At 47.1% G+C, this 25,377-nt stretch overlaps 1 protein-coding gene across 7 annotated transcripts in view; it reads right to left on the reverse strand.

Annotated features, from left to right (window-relative positions):
• Positions 1 to 14,955: 14,955 nt before the first annotated feature.
• The window catches only part of zdbf2 (zinc finger, DBF-type containing 2), a 28,095-nt gene continuing 17,673 nt past the window's right edge, over positions 14,956 to 25,377 (reverse strand). For 4 of the 7 annotated variants that reach the window (XM_048533685.1, XM_048533687.1, XM_048533686.1 and 1 more), the window contains 3 exons: positions 24,995 to 25,100; positions 21,600 to 21,727; positions 14,956 to 18,963 (listed from right to left, as the gene is read on the reverse strand). In XM_048533685.1, coding sequence (XP_048389642.1) covers positions 16,005 to 18,963; positions 21,600 to 21,727; positions 24,995 to 25,100 — 3,193 coding nt within the window. In that variant the 3' untranslated portion in view covers positions 14,956 to 16,004. Of the gene's footprint in view, positions 18,964 to 21,599; positions 21,728 to 24,994; positions 25,124 to 25,377 lie in introns of all 7 variants that reach the window. The other 3 variants (XM_048533691.1, XM_048533692.1, XM_048533690.1) reach the window with 2 other exon arrangements.

The following is a 25,377-nucleotide window of genomic DNA, read 5'->3' on the forward strand; positions in this document are numbered from 1 at the left end:
ATGTTGCATCAGTTACCTGTGTCTATAAACAGATGAATAGAATATAAAAGCACAAACATTCACACGGTGGAACTGTACAAATCACTGGCTAAGTCATAACTAGCATATTGTTGGCAATTCTGGGCATCAAACTTCAGCAAAGATGTGACCTGTACAGAAGACATTTACCTGACTTGAGAGAAATTCATTTCTGAGAACTGGAGTCAGGAGGAAATCAGGACTCTTCTCAAACAGGGAGTTGGGGAGTTTCAGTGATAGAGTTTCAACAGCTTGTGTGATAATGCTGTTGCCTTAAGAGGTTTTTTTTTGTCCTGGTTTCTATTAGAGTGAGATTGAGGGACAGGTGACAAGCAGTCCATAAGAAGATAAACAACTTGTGAGCAATTAGGTGTGTTTTTCTTAAACATCGGAACAAAAGAAGCAGCCTGAATGGGTGTGGCCAAGCTCCCAAACACAGTAGCAGGACTTTTTGTTTCAGCTTTCAGCAGTAGTTATTGGGGTCTTGAAGAGGTCGAAGCTGTTTTTTATTGTCCCTCTCTTGGTTACAGCCAAAATCTGAGAGTTGTCTACCTGCTACAGGAGTTGCATGTTAGACAGTCTGTGTTCCGAATCTGTTTTTTGCCAAGGGTGTGTCTTTGGGATGTTATTATATTGGAACAGTTAATTAGTCATAGTTACCGAATCTATTATCCTGTAAAGTTTTCCAACAGAATTAAGATATTCCAATTTCTTCTTTCTTTTGTCATATTTTAACCATAGCAGATTAATAAAGTGTGTTTTGCTTTAAATCCAGTTGCTTGGCCAATCGAAATGCATCTGAAATGCAACACATTACGTTTACCTTTAAGATAAGAAAAAATTAGGGTCTAGACTATATTCTGAATATCTCAACAGGGTTTGGTCTGTGTGGCTGAGAGCTGTCGGTTAGAAACAAAAACAAAGTTGCTGGAAAAACCCAGCAGATCCGGCCGTATCTGCGAAGGGAGTTAGCTTTTTGGGTCTGGTGACACTTCCTCAGAAACAGTTCTCAGTTAGAGTTTGAAATGAAAGCTGCATTGAGTCGTTAGGTCAGGTCATTAAAGACTTATTTTAAGAGGCAGATTTGATTCAAAAATATACTTTATTTAGTGGCAGTAGGCACTCAGCTCCTCCCAAGAGGCTAGGCTGTGGCTTGGCCTGGGTGCCTGTATAGAGATAGGACTTTAATATCTGGACGTTTCTTATTTCTTTTGACTTGGCTGCCAAACTTCCTGCTGGTTTTTAAAAACAATTCTGGTTTCATTATCACGTGTGACCAAGATACTGCCAGAGAGGTGGCTTTCATTTCAGAAGTGGCAGGCAATGGGTCTCATACCTGGCCACCAGGCCCATGATGGAGCACTTATCAAGAAAGCCTGTAAAGATGGGCAATTTATTTCTTCAGTCTTTTGCCTTTACATCCCGTTTCAGTTTTTTTTGTGTTTTAAGATGGTGCCAGAGAGTGGCAACACTACACACTTTTCACTGTGTCTTGTCACAAGGCACAAGTGATAATAAATAAATCAGATCAGCACAGTAAATGAGGGAGCGGGATGGAATGATACCTCTGTCAGGGGTACTGCAGAAACGTGGTTTGCACAAGCGTACAAAAGGCATTTCTGGGGAGTCTGCAGACATTTTCGCTTCAAAACAATGGCAGGTTTGGAGAACCACAACAGAACGTTGCTGGAAAAGCTGAGCAGGTCTGGCGGCATAGAAGTTCACTGAATCCCTACAGTGTGGATACAGGCCCTTCGGACCAACAAGTCCACACCGAACCTCACAGCATTCCGACCAGGCCCTAACCCACCTTATCTACACATCCCTGAACACTAAGGGCAATTTAGCATGGCCAATCCACCTAACCTGCACATCTCTGGACTGTGGGAGGAAACCAGAGCACCTGGAGGAAACCCACGCAGACATGGGGAGAATGTGCAAACTCCACACAGACAGTCGCCTGAGGGTGGAATCGAATCCGGGCCCCTGGAGCTGTGAGGCTGCAGTTCAAACCCCTGAGCCACCTGTGAAGAAAAATCAATTAATGTTTCTGGTCTGATGACACTTCCAGACTTGAAACGTTAACTCTGATTTTTCTCTTCACAGATACTGCCAGACCTGCTCAGCTTTTCCAGCAACTTCTGTTTTGGTTCCTGATTTGCAGCATGCGCACTTTTAGTTTTTATTTACAAGTTTTGAGAGCATTGGTGCAAAACTATTCCCTCTGGTGGTGGGATGAACAACTAACAGTTACAAGATTGAAACTCACTGGCAGAAGGGAGACGAGGGAATTTTTCCAGTGTTTAGCCATTGGAATTGTCAGAATCTGGAATTTTGTACCCAAAACGTTGGTGGAATCTGATTGTACAAATAATTTAAAAAGCAATTTGGCCTGATATGTTATGTTGAGGAATTTACAGGAACTAAAGTGGGGATGTGGAAACTATTCTTTCAAAGACCACCAGGAGCAGGATGGGTTGAATAGTCTCCTCCTGTGCTGTAAATTCATATGATTCATCGGTGTAGGTAAGAAATGCCTTGGGTTGTTTACAGGATAGAGTCACACTGTAATGTTTGTTTCATCATATGTTACTGTACGTAAGCAAACTGCTTTAGTGACTGTATGCATATGAAGATATTTTTATGAATAAAGTATATTTTTGAAATTTAAAATATCATCTGTATTCCTCCCATTCTGGATTCTCACACATTCCTGATTTTTAATTCCATCATCAATAAATGCTGTGCTTTTGACTACCTAAGCCCAAAGCACTGGTATTCCCACCATTTCCCCTGCATCAAATCTGCCTCTTAAAACGAGCCTTTAATCACCTGCCCTAACATCTCAATGCACCTTGGTTTCAAACTCTAACTGAGAACTTTCTGCCAAGCACCATGAGATGCTTCACTCTAATGACAACATCACGCAAGTATAAGATGCTGTTTCTAACAGCAGGCTAATAAGTGTGAAATGCATCATCGCTATCTAAACGCATTGTCTTCTCTCCTTTTAATGGAGCAGTCAGTAGCAATTTGTATGAACCAGAAGCTTATGGGCTTTTGTCCCAGAAATCTCAGCACTGCAACTAATGAAATACTTCGGAAGTGCAGGAATTGTTGTAGAACCAATCGGTGCACAGTGAGATCCCACAAACAGCAAAGGCCAGCTAATGCTTCAGTAATGTCAGTTGAGTGTCATCGATTGATCGGTATATGAGGGGAGAAGCTCCCTAGTTTGAGTGATCGTGGCCTGCTCACTTAAAAGAACGCATTCCCAACACCGGGAATGATCTGAATATTGCTTCAAATTAAACTGTAGAAATACAGTCAGCAAAGATAGTTTCAAAGCAGAAATAACTCCATAACTGATATCTGGGAATTCTGATCACACAAAGAGTAGGTGACAAGATAATAAAATGCGAGGCTGGATGAACACAGCAGGCCAAGCAGCATCTCAGGAGCACAAAAGCTGACGTTTCGGGCCTAGACCCTTCATCAGAGAGGGGGATGGGGAGAGGGAACTGGAATAAATAGGGAGAGAGGGGGAGGCGGACCAAAGATGGAGAGTAAAGAAGATAGGTGGAGAGAGTGTAGGTGGGGAGGTAGGGAGGGGATAGGTGTAGAGTAGGTGACATGTAGATGAAGCTCCCAGATTAATGAGTGGGGTCAAAATGCTGGAATAAATTATGAGATGGAGAAAGACTGGAGTAGGATAAGGAGTGGCAAGTGATCATGGGTGGACCATGACGGGACAAATGGCCTTCATCTATAACTACGCATGTTCGCTGTTGTGCCAAGACACCTGGAAAGTGAGCAGTCTTCAACAAGTTGCTGCACTGAATAAAGGGAAATTTGAGCCTTTACAACAGGGCCATCCTGTGGAGACAAGTGATCATAACAGGTACTACACCGACCGCAGAAAGATGCTAGTGACACAATTACAGGAAAGCACCTTCAACTGTTTCCTGCCAATCCTATGTGCAACTAATCCCAGGAAGACCACATGCAATCTACCCTCTTGCACATTCTTCCAATTACACACACCTTGCCCCTTGAGCATGTTCTGCCCAATCATACTCTTTCCTCATGCACATCAGAACCATAGATTCTCCAGAGGGTGGGAGCAGGCAACTTGGTCCATTGAATCCACACCAACCCTCTCAAGAACATCCCATCACCTACCCTATCCTCCTAATCCTGCATTTCCCATGGTTAACCACCTAGCCTGCTCATCCCTGCACACAATGGGGCAACTTCCCCATGGCCACTCCACCAAACCTGAGCATCTTTGAACTGTGGGAGGAGACTGGAACACACGGAGGAAACCTACCACAGGCACAGGGAGAATGTGCAAGTATTATGCTTGTTCCATCCAAAAAAGTATCCTAGCCATTCACCCTCCACCTTTCAGGACTGAATCCCCCATAATTACTCTCCTCCATCAGAGACAGTAATTAAAGAAACAACGTTGACACTGTGTATTGTCATTCACAGTTACACACTTTTGAATTGTGACACTGGGAGAGTATTGGTTATCACATTAACACTAGTAACACAGAACTCAGACTGATATTCCAGGAACATGGGTTCAAATCCCACCGTGACTGCTGTTTGGATATAAACTCTCCAATAAATCTGGAATTGAAATCTAGTCTCAGCAATAGTGACCATCGATTGTTACAAAAACTCATCTGGTTCACTCACACCTCCTGGCCCAGCCTGACTGTCCCTCGGCCTAGTGTGGCTGGGCTTCCAGCCTGAGGTGATTCCAGAGTGGTCTTCCAGCCTCAAGGTGAAGCTTGGTGCAGTCTGGAGCCAAATCCCAGCATGGACTGGAGGCTAGGTACCAGCATAGACTGGGTGGGAAGCACTATTGCTCTGAACTTTTTATTTCTCTATATTCTTATTTATTCCTACGATCTGTAATGCTGGACTTACTTCTTCACTTTTCTGTTTCCCTAGAACTTGTGCTGAAGAAGCTGTACCCAGGTATACCTTTGTACCTAAGACACTGCGATAAATGGGGCCTTGTAAACTTTTCACTGTACTCATTTGAGAACATGTGACAATAAAGCTAATTCTATTCAATTCTATATGTTAAAGAAGGGGATCTGTGTCCTTACCTGGTCTGTCCTAGATGTGACTCTAGATGCACAGCCATGTGCAATGGCCTAGTGGTTAAACATTCAGTTCAAGAGTAGGACTAATACCATTAATGGTAGGTCCTTGTGTAGTGTTGTAGAACAGAGGGACCCAGGGGTGCACATACATAATTCTTTGAAGTTTGTGTCACGTACAGACAGGGGTGCTTAAAGAAGTGTTTAGCACACTTGCCTTCATTGCTCAGTCCATTGAGTATAGGAATTGGGACATCATGTTGAGATTGTACAGGACATTGGTGAGGCCTCTTCTGGAATATTGCATCCAGGTTTGAGCACCCAGTTATAGGAAGGATGTCATTAAGCTGGAGAGGGTTCAGAAGAGATTTTCCAGGATGTTGCCGGGAATGGAGGGTTTGAGTTATAAAGAAAGGCTGGATTATCTGGGATATTTTCCACTGGAGCATAGGAAGTTGAGGGATGGGTGTATAGACAGGATGGGGCATTTCAAGACTAGGGGCCATATTTTTAAGGTGAGAGTAATTTTAAAAAGACATGAGGGGCAATTCTTCTACACGAAGGGTGGTTTGTGTATGGAATGAACATCCTGAGGAAGTGGTGAATGTGGGTACAGTTATGTTTAAAAGATACTGAAAGAAATAGGAAAGATTTGGGGGGATGTGGACCAGGGGCAGACAGGTGGGGATAGTTCAGTTTGGGATTATGTTTAGCATGGACTAGTTGGACCAAAGGGTCTGTTTCTGTGTTGTACGATGCTATGACTCAAAGTGCAGAAACATAGAAGCAAAACCTTGTGAGTGACACGCCCAGCCCATGAAGGAATATAAAACAAATCCTACAATATAGGAAAATATGCTTCTTTTGAACATTCACCTTTCTCGCTGAATGGTTATCTGGAAGGAGATGTGATGAGGCATCAATGGCTGAAAGGTCACCACAGTGGATTGACTGGTGTTGCCTACCAGTTGTAATGAAGGATGTTTTACATTGGCTGTAACCTCCAAGCACCCAAGTAAAGTAAGGGCTGGTATTCATGCTGAGTGCATTCAACTTGCATTCATTGCTCAGTCATTTGGGTGTAAGAGATGGGATGCCATGTTGAGGTTGTACTGGTCGTTGGTGAGGCCTCTTCTGGAGTACCATGTGCAGTTCTAGTCTCCCTGCTATAGGAAGGATATTATTAAATTGGAGAGGGTTCAAAAAAATATTTACCAGGATGTTGCCGGGAATGGAGGGCTTGAGTTATAAGGAGAGACACTGGAGCATAAAAGGTTGTGGGGTGACCTTATAGAGGCTTATAAAATCATTGGGGGGGGGTGCGTAGATATGGTGAATAGCAAAGGTCTTTTCCCTAAGGTGGGGGAGTTCAAAACTAGGGGGAATATTTTTAAGATGTGAGGTGCAATATTTAAAAAGGACATGAGGTGTAACTATTTTTACACAGAGGGTTCTTGTGTGGAATGAACTGCCAGAGGAAGTGGTGAGTGCAGGGACAGTTACAACATTTGAAAGACATTTGGATAGATACACGAATAGGGAAGTTTTGGAGGGATATGGGCCAAACTCAAGCAGGCGGGACGAGTTTATTTTGGGAACAAGGTCGGCTTGAATTATTTGGACCAAGGTGTCTGATTCCGTGCTGCATGACTTTGTGTAACGGCTGTAACTCAGGGGTAGCACTGGCACTCAAGTCAGATTTAAGGTTCAAGTTCACTCCAGAGGCTCTGCCACAATATCTAGGCTGACATTTCAGGGAAATACTCAGGAATGTTACATAATCATTAATTGTTAAACCAATGGCCCCACTACCAGACTGGTCAATGTGAACTGCATAAATTTAAGAGGGACCTGGATGCCCACATGAGGGAGACAGGAATAGCAGGATATGAAGAGAGGAAGAGAGATGAAAGAGGCTTGGGTGAAGCATAAAACCCAGCAGAGATCAGTTGGGCAGAATAGCCTGTTTCTCTGCTGTAAATTCAATTCAATATAGGAGATTGTCTGTATCTTTAACCTTCATCTGTAAACAGAAAACCCTACCTTTTGAACAAGAGTGAACATCCCACCTGTTATTCTAAATTCCCCACCCTGGCATCCAATTGAAGCCATTTTGAAGTCAGCAATGACTTTGATCAATACCTGTACTTTACTCTGAAGGTTACAGACACTTGGAAAGAAAATACAAAATTAATGGGCAAGGAAGATCAATTGTTTGTCAATCCAACCACAACACCTTTTACATCCCTTTTTAAAACTATGTTGCTGTGGATATAGAGTTTTAGAATTTTACAGTCCAGAAGGATGCCATTCAACCCATTGTGTCTGTACCATCTCCTGGAAAAAGCTACCCAGCTAGTCCCATTCTCCAGCTCTGTCTCAGTAGCCTTCTAAGTTCATCCCTTTCAAACAGATATCCAACTCTCTTATTGCAGCAGTGAGAAAAACCAAGAGGAATGCACGCTGCATTCCACACCACTTTTTTAAATTGCTTGTTATGACAATTGACAATACAGCAATGCCCTGTTCAAGCCTCCATACATTAATTCCATTCCTCCCAGATTTGCCAGTCATTTTTCAAACACAAAATACATTAAATGTAGGAGACAAAGGCGTAACTGCTCAGTGGCATAACTAATCCAAGTTTTTCTGTAAGTCATTACATGAACCACTAAAGTTATTTCTCCCCTTGTTTCAGTATTAACTGCAAATTGAAAAAAAAGTGATAAAGCAGTAAATGGTTCTGGATAAATAAGAGGCCAGAACTCTCCCAAATCAGTTTGGATCACAACTCCAAAGGTTGTCAGAAAGACAGCTGGGAATGAGATGAGAAGAAACTTCTCTATTCAGGGAATTGCTACGATTCTGAATGAGCTACCAGGGAGAGTGGTGAAGGCGATTTTCATTGGAGAGTTCGATATGTATTTGAAAGGGATCAAGTTAAAGGTCTACTGAGATAGAGCTGGAGGATGGGACTAGCTTGGATGGCTTTTTCCAGGTCTGGTACAGACACAATGGGTCGACTGGCATCCTTCCAGACTGTAAAATTCTGTATCCACAGCAATATTGTTTTAAAAAGGGATGGATAAGGTGTTGTGGTCAGATTGATGAGCAACTGGTCTTTTGCTGCCCATTAACTTTGTATATCTGAGCATATAGGAAAGCTACTGATGAAATTTTGGTACACTATATATCTGGTATTATCAAGATAAGTTGTGGTCCCATTGAATGGTAGAGTGTACTTGATGGGCTGAATGGCCTAGTTCTGCCTTTACTGTCTTATGGTCCTGTAGTTATAGACACAGGTAGTTGGTAGATAATAGATACAGAAAAGACTTACAAAAATAAGTAAATACAATATGTAGAGGGAGCTCAATACTAAAATGTGCAGACGTCATGCTAAAGCAACATGTTTAACTGTGAACCATAGCAGACATCAAGACAACCGACAGCTTGCCATACTCAATGAATGGATGTTAAATGAAACTTAGTGCAGAACAAATGTGAGGTGACGTTCTGGAGATAAGGGAAAAATGACAGGAAAGTGCAGATAAGTGGCAGGACATTGTAAGATGTACAGCAGCATAAGATTCACATGGAAATATTTTCACAAAGGAAGACACAATCAAAAAGCTTCTTTTTAAAAAATGGGTATAGGATTTTGATTTATTTGTTCATGGTATGAGGGTGTCGCTGTCTAGGGCAGCATTTATTGCCCATTCCTAATTGCCCAGAGGGCAGTTAAGAGTCAACCACATTGCTGTGGGTCTGGAGTCACGTGTGGGCCAGACCAGGTAAGGATGGCATTTTCCTTCCCTCAAGGACATTAGTGAACCTGTTGGGTTTTTCCTGACAATCGACAATGGATTCATGGATTCTTAATTCCAGATTTTTTTAAAAATTGAACTCAAATTCCATCATCTCCCTTGCTGGGATTCTAACTTGGGTTCCCAGAATATTATCTCGACTCACAGCCCAGCAGTAATATCACTAGGCCATCAACTCCCCATGAAGCATGGAGCACAAGGTGATGAGAAACAGGCACACATCACTGGTTAGGTCATATAGAATATTGGGTTTAGTTTTGGCCATTTACTATAGAAAGATTCCTGTGCACAGTGGTGGTAGCACAAGCTACCAAGTAGTTTGATTCCTAATGGGTGCTTGTAAGCGCTGAATAGATTCGGTCTTTGACTTTCCTCTGAAAATGCATAGAAAGATTGCCAGGGCCAGGTAGCAGGTGCAGAAGCAAGACACAATCCAAACTGGAATTCTTGTCATAAAAAAGACAGCATAGAGTTTAACTCCCACAGGAGTCCTTGAATATTGGATATCTCCCAAAAACAGCTGAAAGGATTGTAATGCCCAATTACCCCAAGCCCGTTGACTGCAATCCAGGAAGCATGCCAACTTCATGTTGCCTGGTCATTGGAATTATCTGGACCCAGTTAGCGCTAACCACGTTGTTTCTGTTTCATCTGCTGATTGCCTCAGCAGGGACCGAGTCATGCTCATCGCATGCAAATGAAAAGCTAGACTGTCATTGTTCAAAGTGCAGTGCTGTTGCAATGTGTGCCAAGAGTTAAACTGAAGATAAGGAAAAAGAGTGAGAAACGTAGGGGACAGAAGTGAGCTCCAAGCTTTTCAATGCACTGGATGCTCTAATTGAAGGGAACGAAGGAGAAAAGCCATCCGAGTTCACAGGGAGCCTTCAGGATAAACACACAAGGGCAGTGAGAACAGATGGTAAAGACCAAGAGGGCAGCACCAGAGATCTTTATGTAGTGCAGCAAGAAGTTCAATGTGATCTGAGTGAATCTTTAAGCCTATCTGACTTATGAGTACCCCCTCAGCTGTTGCTAAAGTCAGTAGGTCTCCACCACTAACCTATGGATCAGGCCTCAAATGCAACAATTGCATCATCTACCATGCACGTAGCACAACTGCGACCACCTCACAGACACATATCTCTCTCAGCCCACGCATGCTGTCAGCCATTCAACCCTGACCGTCGCATCACCCACACACATAGCACAACACCAGAGTCAGCCAGAAATAACTGGAAAGCGCATGTTCACACATCCTGACCCCCAATGGAACAGGTGATGGTATTGGCATTTATTACAATATGCCCATCGCTAAAGTCATACTCAATGGCAGGGCTGAAACCTTCAAACTTGATGGGTGGCTCAGTGGCTAGCACTGCAGCCTCACAGGATCGATTCCAGCCTTGGGCAACTGTCTGTGTGGAGTTTGCACATTCTCCTCATGTCGGCATGGGTTTGCTCTGGTTTCCCCCACAGTCCAAAGATATGCGGGCTAGGTGGATGGGCCATGCTAAATTGCCCATAGTGTTCAGGGATGTGTGGGCTGTAGGGGGATGGGTCTGGGTGGGATGCTTCAAGGGGCGGTGTGTTCTTGTTGGGCTGAAGAGCCTGTTTCCATACTGTAGGGAATCTAATCTAATCTAACCCTTTGTTACACCTTCCATTCCCACTTTGGATTTGTAGACTAGAGTTGGTGAAGGCTTGCACCTTTGAGGTCCCTCCTGACCTGCACCTCTACCTTACCCTCATGACTTTTGCCTTTCTCATGTCTGAGCAGTGCGGCCTGGCCAAGCAGTAGATACATTTGTGCAAACACTTGCAGTGATCTCATTGCTTCCCACACAACATCCGAGTTGTGTCACATGCAAGGTTACTTGCTGCCGCACATCTTCAGGACTGGCACCATCATGCCTGTGGATTACTGCGTGCTTGTGAGCTCTGGTGCTCTGTCATAGTCATACAGCACGGAAGCAGACCCTTGGGTCCAACCAGTCCATACTTACCATAACCCCAAACTAAACTAGTCCCACCGTCCTGTGCTTGGCCCATATCCTTCCAAACCTTTCCTATTCATGTACTTACATAAACACCTCTTAAGTGTTATAACGGTACCTGCATCCACCACTTCCTCTGGCAGTTCATTCCACAACAGAACCATTCTCTGTGTAAAAATGTTGCCCTTCAAGTCTTCTTTAAACCTTTCTCCTCTCACCTTAAAAAATCCACCCTCCTCTTGAAATTCCCAGTAGGAAGAAGACACCTTCCATTCACCTTATCTATACCCCACATTATTTCCAAAACCTCTATAAGGTCATGTCTCGGCCTTTTACTCTCCAATGAAAAAGGACCCAGCCTATCTATATAACCCAAACCCTCCATTCCTGGCAACATCCTGGTAAATCTTTCCTGAACCTTCTCCAGCTTAATAATACCCTTCCTTTTACAGAGAGATCAGAACTGGACCCAGTACTCCAGAAGTTGCCCTCACCAATGTCCTGTCCAACGTCAACATGACATTCAACTCCTACACTCAATGTATAGCTGAGCAATGAAGGCAAGCGTGCTGAACACCTTCATGACCACCTTATGTGTGACATAAACTTCTATGAATTATGCACCTAAACCTCTAGGTCTCTGTTCTACAACACTACTCAAGAGCCTACTGTTAACTGTATAAGTTCTACCCGTTTCTTCTACCAAAATTCAGTACTTCGCATTTATTCAAATTAAATTGAGGACCTTTCCCCAGGAGAGTCACAGTGGCTATCAATCAGTGCAAAGCTGCTGTCTTTTCCTCAGGTAAAATACATTTGTCGTACCAATCAGGGGCCTTGCTATTGCCTGTCAGTCAGCCAGTTGATGTCGGCCATTAGTACCAGTACTGAATGGATGCAGTACAGAGTCAGTTCCAGGACCTGAATGTGTTCAGGTTCCCAAACAAACAACAGGGAATGGCAGGGATCTTCCAATAGCCACAAATGTGACAAAGTTCTGAGGAATGGCATTAAGACAGGCTAAGATACAGAGGACAAGCACTCAGGGGAGAGCACCCACTTAGTGTGCAAAATACCACAATTTAATTGACACATTTTTAGTTGTGAGGCCTATGTTGCGATGGCCTGGCTATGTGACAGAGGGGAGGAAAGGCCTACATCCGTTGGTAGAATGGGGAACTGGGGTCGTTTTACTGCTGGCACTGAAATAACATTCCCCCTCAGAGAGGCCAGCTAAGAGACAGGCTGTCTGATTGCCTCCTCGAACTAAGTGCTAACTGCTTAGCTCACCAGAGGGAGGTCACATCGGAGCACTACGAATTCTAACACTTCCTCTGGCATTGGCCAGGCAGTGGAGTAGTGTCTTAGCCTGCTTTTGTCACCTCGCTTGTGGCAGAGCGGGTTTTTGCTTTATGCAGGAATGGCAAACAGGAGTCAGCATCCATTTTATCGGCGGGCAGCTCTTAGCATCCAGTCGAGTCATACAACACAGAAAAGACCCTTCAGTCCGACCAGCCTGTGCTGACCATAATCCCAAACTAAACTAGTCCCAGCTGCCTGCGTTTGGCCCATATGCGTCCAAACATTTTTTTTAATATTACGTACTTAGCCACATGTCTTTTAAAACATCGTGACTACCCGCATCCACCACTTCCTCTGGAAGTTCATTCAGCACACAATCCACTCTCTCTGTGAAATTTGATTTTAAAAAAATGCCCTTCATGTTTTTTTAAACCTTTCCCCTCTCACCTTAAACATATGCCCCTTAGTGTTGAAATTCCCCGCCGTGAGGGAGAAAAAAACCCCAGCTGCCCTTCGCCTTGGCCGTACCCCTCTATTTGGGGATAGCGGTGGCTCAAATACAGCTGACAAACTTAGCTAGCTGAAGCTCTGGACTTGCTCCAGGAATGAAGTGCAGTCAGCTGTATCTGAAATGCGCTCCAAGGTAACTTCCCTAGCGCAACAACAGGTGGTCAAACAGTGAGATCGTGTGAGACCTCCAGTTGGAACGTGGAAGGAGCCCATCGGAAAATATTCACCAGCACCGTCACTCTCGCAGACAGTTTTATGCACAGTTTCGCTCGGATACAATCCAGAGAATCGACCCTGTTCATTGACATTAATCAACACCCAAGACCAAGGCAGACGACTCAGACAACCGCTTTCCTCTGCCGTGTACTCAGGGACAGAAAAGTTTTCTGCAACTTTCCCGAGGAAGCACAAGTTTTACCCAGCACTTGCTAACACAGTAAGGCTCGTTGAGCCACCTGCTACAATTGTCTTCATACACTGGGGGCTCCCATTGGGAAGGGTTACTCACGTAAGGGCAGTTTTGAGAAAGGGTCACTGAAACTGAAAACGCTAACTCCTTTCTCTCCTTAGATACTGAAGCTTTCTGGCAATTTCCGATTTGCGGTATCCGCAGCTCTTTGGGTTTTTATTTTGACTTGCGTCAGGGGCGTCTGTGGACAGCAGTCAAGGGTTGGGGGGGGAGGGCTTTAATGATTTTTCTCCATCGCCTTCCAGACCCTAAGAAACAGGAACAGGAATGCCTCTCTCAGCTCGCTCCGCTAGTCAAGAGGATCACGGCCCAATCTGGCATCCTTCACATGCACTTTGGCTGCAATTTCCCCGATTGACCGAGAATCTGTTTAATTCAGCCTGAAATAGACACGAGGAGCTGCATCCCTCCGCACCTCTGCCCCCAAAACAACATGCACACAGCTCTCTCTCGCATGGAGTTCCACAGGCACACAACCCCTTACCATCTCAGCCTTAAGTTGGGGGAAACGCTTGCCCAGGGACAACCCAACATTGCCCAGAGATAGTATCAGAGATACAAGGTGTCGAGCTGGATGAACACAGCAGGCTGAGCAGCATCAGAGCAGGAAGGCTGACCCTTCAAGGGTCTAGGCCCGAAACGTCAGCTTTCCTGCTCAGCCTGCCGTGTTCATCCAGCTCTACACCTTGTTATCTCACATTCTCCAGCATCTGCAGTTCCTACTATCTCACAACATTGCCCAGCCCCGGCCCGTTGACGGCATCAACACTAAGTCAGCTTGCAGTGGCCAGGTGTGGGGGAAGAGAAAGCATCAGCCTTGCTGGCAGCCTCTTGCATACGCGGCGAACCCTCCGGGACCGACGGGCCGTCCAAGCCGACCCCAAAACCGACAACCCGGACGGGGCCCTTCAACAGGTTTGACTCGTCAGCTTGAAGAGAGAAGCAGCTGAGAGCAGAGATAATGGGAACTGCAGATGCTGGAGATTCCAAGATAATAAAATGTGAGGCTGGACGAACACAGCAGGCCAAGCAGCATCTCAGGAGCACAAAAGCTGACGTTTCGGGCCTAGACCCTTCATCAGAGAGGGGGATGGGGGGAGGGAACTGGAATAAATAGGGAGAGAGGGGGAGGCGGACCGAAGATGGAGAGTAAAGAAGATTGCAATGGGAGAGAGATTCCCTGAGGTTGGTCCGGAGGGAGGAGGGTAACTTCTTCAGGTTAGGCATCCCTGGAAGAGGCTTCGCAGTGAGGTTAAAATGCACCTGGACACAGGTCTCCGCGACAAAGAAAGTTCATGGATTTGGGGTAAGAAAACTCCCCCCCCCACCTTACCCGAACGTCCTGTACGATGAGGACACAAGTACAAAGATACAAAAATTAATAAATCCAATTGAGATTCCCCCCCACTTTCAAAAATAAACAAAACTAGCAAGTGTGCGGGTACAAGGTGAAACTTGTCATCACCATCGTGTGAAGGTAGGTAAAGTGAAGTACAGCAAACTTTGTTTTAACCGGCACCTTGTGAGTCACCCCACCCAATAAACCTGCAAAAAAAACCCCTATAATTTACTGTATTAGCCTGTCCATTTTTTAAAAAATTTATTTAACTCAACGTAAATTTACTCGCTCGATTGAACACCCACACAAAACATCAACGGTTGATTAATTTCGAATTAATTTCTCATCAAATGTCCAAATTGTCATTGAGGGCGGGAGTGAGAAACTGTTAGGTTTTCGTTCAGGCAAAGTTACATTATCACGTAAGTGATTTATGCTGTAAATAACGTGCAACAGCGATGTGTATATCCCCTGCATTACACTTCTATTACTGCGTGTTTTTACATTGACTGTGTGGAGCTTTTGATCATCTGGAATATTGGATCAACCACTCTTGGCCCTGCAAGGTGCTGGTTAACAAAACTGTTTGCTATTTTCGAGTCAACCTGTTCAGAGACGTCATGGAGCAAGTGGGACTCGAACCCGGGCCTCCTGCCTCAGTGGTAGGGCCACTCAGGTAAGATGAGGCTCTTTGGTTAGAAGCTTAGCACAAGTTGTCTCTCCATTGTCTGATAGCCGTGTGTTCTCCTCTGGGAACCTGGCACACTAACTTAAAAGGGGAATCTCAATGTTGGAGGGTGGGGAGATAGAAGGCGACGGGTGAGGGAAAAGATGTGAAAAGAGACAGAAGGCGAGGGGTGTTGGAGAAATAGATAGAAGGTGAGGGGGTTGGGAAATAGACAGAAGGAAGGTGAAAGGAGAGAACTGAAACCTAGCAGCTTAAACCCTAGTTTAGATGAGGTGGACCCAACAGTCCAGACACTGAAAACATGAACAATGTGGCATAGTGGCTGTACCCCTACCCAGAACGTCTGGGTTCAAGTCTCATCCCCTCCAAATATGTGTCATAACAAGTCTGGCTAGCCGGATCCAAAGCATCTAAAACTACAAAAATCATCCGAGGTGTTGTTTGTAACAAATCGCTCAGTGCTCCAATGTTTGGACTCAAGACACTGTAAAGAAAAACACCAGGGCTCTTTATAAAAATACAGGCTGCAATTTTTTTGTGTGTGTTTCAGCTGCAAATTCCCTGAAGTACTTGATACAAATAGAAATAGTAAAAAAAAACACCCAAAGCTTTAGACAGGCGGACAATGGAAGGGAGGGCAAGTTCAAAAATGGGCCTTGGAGGTGTTGGTGGTAGAAAGTCAGAGGCAGACAGGAGGCTGTCCCAGCCCCACAAATGGAGGATGATGTAGGGCAAGGGGCTCACTTTCTCTTGCGGGTGGCCTGGCGAGAACTTTGCCGGGGGACAACCATCACCTCGGCCTCCCTCCGCAGCGCCTTCCTGCCCGAGGCAGCTTCCCTGGAAGCAGGCCTGAGGCGGGGCCTGTGGCTGGGTGGGGGGCTGGCGGTGGACCGACCTGTGTCAGAGCAGGACAAGGTGCCCCTGAGGCTGGGCCGGGGCCCCGGAGGAGCTCCAGCGGCACCATCCTCCTTGATCTCATCCCCATCACCGTCCTCCAATTCCTCCTCCTCCTCCTCCCCGCAGCCCATCACCCGTCCTTCTCCGGAGCCTGGCCTCGGGCCCTGCTTGTCCGGAGGCTTCCGGCTCCTGGGACCCACGTACACCTGGAGCTTGCCGAAAGGCGACTCAGGCGTTTCCTTCCTCAGCGGTGACAAGAGGCCGCTCTTGGACTCTGACAGGAGGTGGTGGTGGTGGCGGCGGCGAGGGCGGCACTGGTGCTGAGGAGGAGCGGGCCGAGGCCTCAGCCCCCCGTCCGAGCCAAACAGTGAACGGGACTGGGATGGCTGGCGGGGGTTGGAGGCTGCGCCGGTGCTTTTGGACGGGCACTCACTGCCAGGGCCCTCGCCAGGAGGCCGCTCCTTGAGTGAAGAGGACGAGGGGGCAGTGGCAGCGGCAGTAGGCCACAGGCCTGAGGCCTGGTTGTTACCCGGATGGGGGAGCGCCGCGGTGGGGCCCGCTCCTCCTCCTGCAGCCTTGATCCGCAACTTGTTGGCAAGGTGTCCTGTATTGATGTCCGGGCTCAGGCTCCTGAAGAGCTGCCGCACATGGCGGGCTCCGGGCGGCGTTCTGACGATCCTGTTGGTGGTTGGATCATAGTACCTGACCGGTGACTTCTTGTACTTGTACTTGGCTGGGCTGGCGCCATCATCGGACGCCTTCGAGGTTCTCTTGGCCTCGTGGCAGGCAGCCTGCGTGGCCGATGCAAAGTCTGGTGACGACAGCACGTAGATGATGGTCCGTGGCTGCACTGGGCTCATGATCTTACGGTAGGCCCTGGGCAGCCGCACTGAGCACAGCCTGGCCTTGGCACCAGGCCTGTCCTCGGCCTCAGCCTCGGCACCGACCCACACGTTCTCGGGCTCCTGCTCCGCCCGCCTTGACTTCTTCTTGACCACCGGGTAGCTGGCCTCGCTGGTCTGGGTGCCATGGCTCACCTTCACCACCTGGCAGCGGGATGCCAGCCGGCAATGCCTCAGGCCCGGCTTCTTGCCCACCTCTGGCCTACAGGCTTCCGGCTCGGGCGCCGCCTTGTCATTGACTTCCTGCAAGTGGGGCAAAGCCCCAGTGGTTTCGGCCGATGCCTTAGAAGGGGCCTGCGGAGCGTCTTTGGAGCAGGACTGGTGCTTTCTGCGTTGCTTCTTGCCGCAGTTGGCCAACGACTCGCTGTCAAAGTAACACAAGTACCGCCCCTCCTTGAACTCCTTGACCAGCGCCTCCACCTTCAGGTCATCCTCTGCCATGATTTCCGACCAGGTCTTCCCGGCGAAAGACGCGGGCACGCAGGGCAGCGACCGAAGCTTCCAATCGCCTTCAGCAGCTTGCTGCCCGTCTTCCGCCTTCATGCGGCTCTCTGAGCGGGCGGGGCCCTCCTCTTCCATTTTGTCACACTCCTCCGGCCGGAAGCGCAGGACGGAGCTCAGCTGGGTTTTGTAGCCTCGGTCGTCGAGGGTTATCTGGGTGTCCGTCAGCAGCTCCAAGTCCTTGCTGGCCACCCGCGAGCAGTCTTTCTCCACCTTGACAGAAGTGTCCCACTCGGAGCTGCTGGTCGACTTCAGGTGCCCCAGTTGACTGCCGAGGGAACAGATGCTGCCGCCGGAGCTGCCGTCCTCGCCCACAGCTTGATGCTGGCCCGTGGCCTTTCTTTCACTGGAAAGGCTTAAAGAGAGCATCTTCTTGAAGCAAGATGCCGTATCGCGCATCGCCTGCCTGCTGCAGACCAGGTCGCCGCGGTTCAAAGGTGCACTTGGATTGTGCTCTCCTGCAGGGGGCCATTTCCTGCCTGGAACACTGCCCTGCAGGCCTGCCTCCACTGCCTTCCTTTTCTTCTCAAGCTGACAAAAGGTAGGTGCCCCCTTGACCTCCGCTGCTGAATTCTCACTGTCGCTGTCCTGCGATGGTGGTGCCCGCCTACTGCAGTACTTCTGGATGACTGTCTCAATGGTCTCTGACACCAGGTCCTCGATGCGGTCCACCATCTTCACCTCCCTGAGGTCGCCGAGGCAGTTGGCGGTGTTCCTGTTCTGTGGCCTGCACTCCTCAGCTTGGCTTCGCCCAGCAGTGCACCGTGGGCCACCAGGCCCGGCGCAGTCCCTGAGTTGAGGAAGAGGAGAGCCCGCCATGGTGCCCTGAGAGGTAACGTGATGCAGCCTGGAAAAGCGAGAATCTGGCCTTGCGGAGACGTTGGGAAAGTTTGTTTGAGGGGGATTCCAGTTTTCGTGCGGCTCGCACTTGGGTTGGCTGACAGCCGGCGAGTTGGTTTTATCCTGGTCTTTTATTCCTTTCCTTGGCATCGGTCTGTACAGGCCCAAATCGATCCGATGTCCGTGCCGATCCACTTTGCCGCACGAGAGGACGCCCTCAGTCACTCCCAGAAAAGCAGTCCTTCCCAAGCCTTTAGATGTCACAGAGCTGATGTCAATCAAGTGTTCCCCACACGCCGTCTCTTTAGCCGCGGTGTCTCTGTGACCCAGCGGAGCACCGACAGACATGGGAGATGATACACTGGCTTTAACCCGATTGCAACTTGCCACGTTCTTCACCACCATCAAGTGCGCCGATCGGATGGATTCGTTATCTGTGCTAGGCAACTCCTCCCTGGTCCCAACAGTCTCCTTGTCATCTTGGTAGGAGTGTATGTCTGCCAGCTCCTTCTTGGGGAGAAGTGGGGCACTAATGGATGGCAGATCCATGTACGTCGACCTGAGGAGCACAAGTCAATAAGTTAACAACGGTTTTGTTTTGCGAGGGCTTGAATCTTGCTGAAACCGGAGACGTGTTGCCATAGCGCTTCAACCTGCGCCCATTAGAACAAATGCAGAAGTGTCCCATTTCAAACAAACAATCACAACAAGCTACACAACGGGAGAAAAGGCTGACTGGTTGACAAGTCAACTCTGGTTGGCTAAAGACGCTACAGTAGAGAAAGACCTGAGGATCCACAGGCTGCTTGGTAATTCAAAATAAAAAGACACAAGGCTTGAAGACCTTCCCTTTCTTTGTCGTAAATTAGATTAGATTAGTTTAGATTCCCTTCAGTGTGAAAACAGGCCCTTCAGCCCAACAAGTCCACACCTTGCCTTGAAGCGTCCCACCCAGAACCATCCCCCTATAATCCACACACCCCTGAACACTATTGGCAATTTAGCATGGCCAATCCACCTAGCCTGCACACCTTTGGACTGTGGGAGGAAACTGGAGCACCCAGAGGAAACCCGTGCAGACACGGAGAATGTGCAAACTCCACACAGGCATTCGCCCAAGGCTGGAATCGAACCAGGGTCCCTGGCACTGTGAGGCTGCAGTGCTAACCACTGAGCCACCATGCCGCCCTAAATTGTAGCGATATTTGAAGTTTGGCATTACTGCATCTGGCTTGGTTGGAAAAATGTTTCACTTTGCAAAATGTATGGCACTTTTCGACAACAGTGGAGCTGTGTTAGTGGACGCAGGGTGGCGAAAGGGGTGTTTGGTGCGCTTGCCTTTGTTTTCAGTGCATTGAGTATAGGTTTTGGGAGGTCATGTTACGGCTGTACAGGACATCAGTGAGTCCACTTTGGGAATACTGCATTCAATTCTGGTCTCCTGCTATAGGAAAGATGTTATTGTACTTGAAAAGGTTCAGAAAAGATTTACAAGGATGTTGCCAGGGTTGGAGGGTTTGAGCTGTTGGAGACGCTGAATAAGGCTGGGGCTAATTTCCCTGGAGCGTCGGAGGCTGAAGGGTGACATTACAGAAGTTTGTAAAATCATGAGGGGCATGGATAGGGTGAATATTCAAGGTCTCAGCCCTGTGATGGGGGAGTTCAGAACTTAAGGGGTTTAAGATGAGGAGGGAGAAAGAATATAAAAAGGTGCTTGGGGCAACTCTTTCCATGCAGAGGGTGGTGTGTGAATGAAATGATCTGCTGGAGGAAGTGGTGGAGGCTGGTACAATTACAAAACATTTAGAAGGCGTCTGGATGGGTACATGAATAGGAAGGGTTTAGAGGGATATGGGCCAAATGCGACTAGAGTAAATTTAAGATATCTGGTTGGCAAGGACAAATTAGACTGAAGGGTTTGCTTCCATGCTGTGCAACTCCATGACTCTACGTGGCAAGGAAAGCAACACTCCAGATGAAATAAGGATCGAGCTTCTTGGTTAATGTCAATGCCAGTAGCTTAAATAAAAAGGTTGGTAATGGCAAATTGGCAAAACATGACTGCTTGAAGTAGATTGTATTGAGCATTCTACTTTAGGCAGGGAGGGTCATCATACATCTGAACAATTCTCCCCTACCACTCCTCGGGCAAACATCAAAATGCTTAAAAAGGACATGCATTTTATATAGTACCTTTCATGGCTTCAGCACCTAAACCACTTTGCAGCCAATAAAGTATTTCATTTGCTGTTTTGATTTTGTTGGAGCCTAGATGATTCTTTTATACTTTAAGCAGTTCTGCCCATCACCAGAAGTTCTGCCATCTTAGGCCTATTGATAAGTGGTGGGAAAGAGCTTCATGAGGTACCCTCTCTGTTTTGAACTATTAGAACATTCTTAGTGCTCGCAAATAGGAATTCGCAGAGGCATTGGGAAATATACCAATCTACCTTAAATCAGGTCACAGTTCTATCACTTTTATGCTGTGAATACAAGGCCGCACGCATTGACAGCAACGAGGTGCACAGACCAGCTCTCGGGACCGTTAGGCGCTAAGTGGTGGAGAGTTACAGTGTTCATACTGACAGGGTATTGAGTACAAGAGTTGGCAGGTCATGTTACAGTTGTATAGGACTTCGGTTCGACCACATTTGGAATACGGTGTACAGTTCTGGTCGCCACATTACCAAAAGGATGCGGATGCTTTGGAGAGGGTGCAGAGGAGGTTCACCAGGATGTTGCCTGGTATGGAGGGCGCTAGGATTATTTACACTAGAAAGACAGCGGACCTGATTGAGGTCTACATCATGAGAGGTATAGATAGGGTAGATAGCAAGAAGGTTTTCCCCCCCGCCAGAGTGGGGGACTCAATTGCTAGGGGTTATGATTTCAAGGTGAGAGGGAGAGGGGAAAAGTTTAAGGGACATATGCGTGGAAAGTTCTTCACACAGAGGGTGGTGGGTGCCTAGAACGTGTTGCCAGTGGAGGTGGTAGAGGCGGGCACAATAGTGACATTTAAGATGTATCTAGATAGATACATGAATGGGCAGGGAGCAGAGGGGATACAGATCCTTAGAAAATAGATGACAGGTTTAGATCGACGATCTGGATCGGCGCAGGCTTGGAGGGCCCAAGGGCCTATTCCTGTGCTGTAATTTTCTTTATTTTTTGTGTCTAAGAGTGACCTTGGTTTACCTGTTGTCCTTATATCGGGAAGGGTGGTACTGGATGACATCCTGCAGGAAGCGTTCCATGAGGCTTTTAGCTGGTCCTTGGCTCCTGGACTCACCAGCAAATTGCCGGTGCCGAGTGGTCTGGAGGTGCTGAGCAGAAACAAAAGCACGAAACGTAGTAGTTATTGCTACTTGGCCAATATTACAGTCTATTTCGCTGCAGCTACCTTCACCCACCTCACTCCCTCTTTGAAAGACTTGGCCTTGCTTAGGATGTACACGCAAGCATATGAGAAATTCACCCCTTTCAGTGGCTGCACTAACCAGCAACAGTTGCGCTCCAGCCTCGCTCTCAGAAACTATTCCTATCCCCCTGCATGGACTCCCTTACAAACTGTATTCAGCACGAGAGAACCTGCCACATGCTGCCACAGCCCATCTTAGCCATCTACTACAAACTCTCGCCAAGTGCTTCAGCAGGGGTCAGCATGGGTAGGCAGCACGGCGGCTCAGTGGTTAGTGCTGCTGCCTCACAGCGCCGAGGATCCAGGTTCGATCCCACCCTTAGGCGACTGTCTGTGTAGAGTTTGTACATTCTCCCCGCGGCTGCGGATTTTCTGCCAGGTGCTCCGGTTTCCTCCCGAAGTCCAAAGATGTGCAGGTTAGGTGGATTGGCCATGCTATAATGTCCAGGCTGGGTGGAGTGGCCATGGGAAATGCAGGGTTAGACAGATGGGGTAGGGGGGTAGGTGTGGATGGGGTGCTGAGGGTCGGTGTGGGCTCAAAGGGCCAAATGGCCTGCTTCCACACTGCAGGGATTCCGAGACAGGTTGGGAAGAAGCCTGGGATCTTCCTGGGCCATATGGCAGCTGCAAGCTGCTATAACCAACTTGGGTGAGTGGGAGAGGTTGTACATACCTAGTTTCAAAAAGGGGTGTCTGGACTCTTTCTCCAACAGGAGCATGCATGCTCCTACAACCGAGCAACATCTTCGTGGGATTGTCACAAGATTAAACACCAGACAGAACACACATTTCACTTTCGCAGAGGCAATGATGACCCCAATAACAATGGAAATGAAGCCTCAATAATTTTCATTTAATAATTCTGGGGGAAATTGGGACAGCAAACCACATGAATTAATTTGCTGGAGAGAAATGGGCAGCACTTTTAGCACCATAGATGGAAACACGTAAGACATTTTGAAGGCTCAATCCAATTTGGCAATACAGATTTCAGTGTAGCTACTGTCTGAAAAGTCAACAATATTAGGATGCAGAGCAGGTGGGACATGAACCTGGGCCTCCTGGCTCAGAGGCAGGGACACTACCTACCACTGCATCGCAAAAGCCCCCAAAATTGATTTCAGTGTAGGCAAATAGAGACGATTTGGGCTTTAAGGATAAAACACAGTACTTCCGAAACAGCAAATGCTGGAAGCAGCAGAGGGCTGGAGAGACTTGGGGATCTGGGAAATCCATGAAAATGTCACAAATTGGCATGGAAAGTAATCAAAATTCCAAATGGAACGCTTGCCTTTGAGACTCAAGGTAAAGAATATGAGAAGTCAGTCATTCTTTAGCTAAACATCCCCAAGAAACTAAACCTAGATCCGGACACTTCAGGAAAGATATAAATTGGTTGAAGAGGAATGGTGTTTATTCCCCCAAAGGATTAAGTTACAAGTATTGCTCAAAATAGGACTGGAATTTAAAAAGTTAAAGGGGCTGTTTGCAGCTTTCAAAATACTAAAGGAAACTGACAGGGAAACGAAGGGAAAACCACTTCTGATTGGACAGCCTGAGACTAGGCAGCAGTATCAAAGCTTTAAAGCCTAACTTTTCAGACAACTTTTTTTAATTCTCTCGTGGCCTTTGTTGGCCAGCATTTATTGCCCAGCCGTAGCTGCCCTTGAGAAGGTGGTAGTGAGCTGTCTTCTTCAACTGCTGGAGTCCACGTGCTGTAGGTCGACCCACAAAGGGTTGGGGTTTGGAGTTTCAGGATTTTGACCCAACGACACTGAAGGAACAACAAAATATGTCCAAGTCAGGATGGCAAATGTACCTTGGAGGGTAACTTGCAGACGGTGGTTTTCCCAGGTATCTGCTGCCCTTGTCCCTCACGATGGAAGTGACCACAGGTTTGGAAGGGGTTAAGGAATGTTTGGTGAATTTCTGCAGTGCATCTTGTAGGTAGTACGCAGTGTTGCTGCTAAGCGTCAGTGGTGGAGGGAGTGGATGCTTGTGTACGTGGTGCCAATCAAGCGGGCTGTTTTGTACTGGATAGTATCAAAGCTTCCTGTGTTGTTGGAATTGCACCCATCCAGGCAAGCAGGAAGTATTCCATCACTATCTTGGCTTTGCCTTGTAAAGTGGTGGACAGGCTTTGGGAAATCAGGAAGTGAGTTACCTGCCACAGTGTTCCTAACCTCTTATCTGCTCTTATCTAAGTGTATTTATCCAGCAAGTCCAGCTGAGTTTCTGGTCAATGATAACCTCCCCTCCCTACTCAACCAGGAAGTTGATAGTGGGGGATTCAGTGATGGTAACACTGGGTGTCAAGGGGGAGTGGTTAGATTGTCTCTTATTGGATATGGTTATTGAATGGCATTTATGTGGCATGAATGTTATTTGAAAACTGTCAGACCAAGTCTGGTTATTGTCTAGTTCTTGTTGCCTTTGAACATGGACTGCCTCAGTCACCGAGGAGTTGGGAATAGTGCTGAACATTGTACCATACTATCAACGAACATCCCGGTGGGAAGATCATTGGTGGCGGGACTGAAGATGGTTGAGCCTAAGGCACTACCGTGAGGAACTCCTACAGAAACACCCTGGAGCTGATATTATTGAACTATGTGCCAGGCCTCACTCTAACCAGTGCAGAGATTCTCCCCTGTTTTCCATTAGAATAGGAACTCCACTTTTAAAAGGCGATTGATGTGAGGTCACTGACAGTCACTGTTTCTGTTCTGTGATCTGGTTCAGGATCCACAGAAACTGGTGGACCCATGAATTATTTCCAATGTTTGGTTTCAGATTTCCAGCTTCGGTATCATTTTGCCTTCACGTTACTGCTCTATTGATATTGGTCAAGGGAAAATACATGGGCCGGGGAAAGCAGAGAGAACTGCCCTGCTTTGCTTTAGGTACAGCTGCATAATCCTTTTTAAATCACCATGGGGAAATGAATAGGTCTTCGAGCTCAACAGCACTGCTGACAGTGCAACCTTCCATCAGCACTGCGCTGGGTTGTCAGCCAAGGTTAAATGCTGAATTCTCAAATCCCTGACCTTCCCATTCAGAAGCAGATGCGCCAGTAACAAGCCAAGATGTTGACCACGGGGGCCTGCATTGTCAAGTTATCCTGGACTCAGCTTATTTTTTGACAATTGTGAAGCACTCACACTATCCTTACCTGTTCCAGACAGGTATATAACTCTTTACAGCAGCCACAATAGCCTCGTCTGCTCTGTTTCGAGAACGTCTCTGGTATTGGCTGTTCCTGGTGTGGTCCGTCACCACTGCAAAGGCCAAAAGCAGCACACTAATGCTATTAGATACACATCACAAGCAAGCTGGCCTGGGCTAAACCAAGTATTGTTTTAACAGAAACACCAAACAGTAGATACTGTGTATAAGGATGAGGAAATTGCTGTCTCACTTTCATCAAGTGGGTCATGTCCCCAGTAAGGAAATGATGCGGTGTATTGGTTGTGCGACACTTGCACTGGTAATCCAGAGAATGGAGCCCAAACCCCATCATGATAAATTGAGAAATTCAACTGTGTAAGATTTCCT

Source organism: Stegostoma tigrinum, chromosome 7, assembly GCF_030684315.1.
Source record: "Stegostoma tigrinum isolate sSteTig4 chromosome 7, sSteTig4.hap1, whole genome shotgun sequence".
NCBI classification, from domain to species: domain Eukaryota; kingdom Metazoa; phylum Chordata; class Chondrichthyes; order Orectolobiformes; family Stegostomatidae; genus Stegostoma; species Stegostoma tigrinum.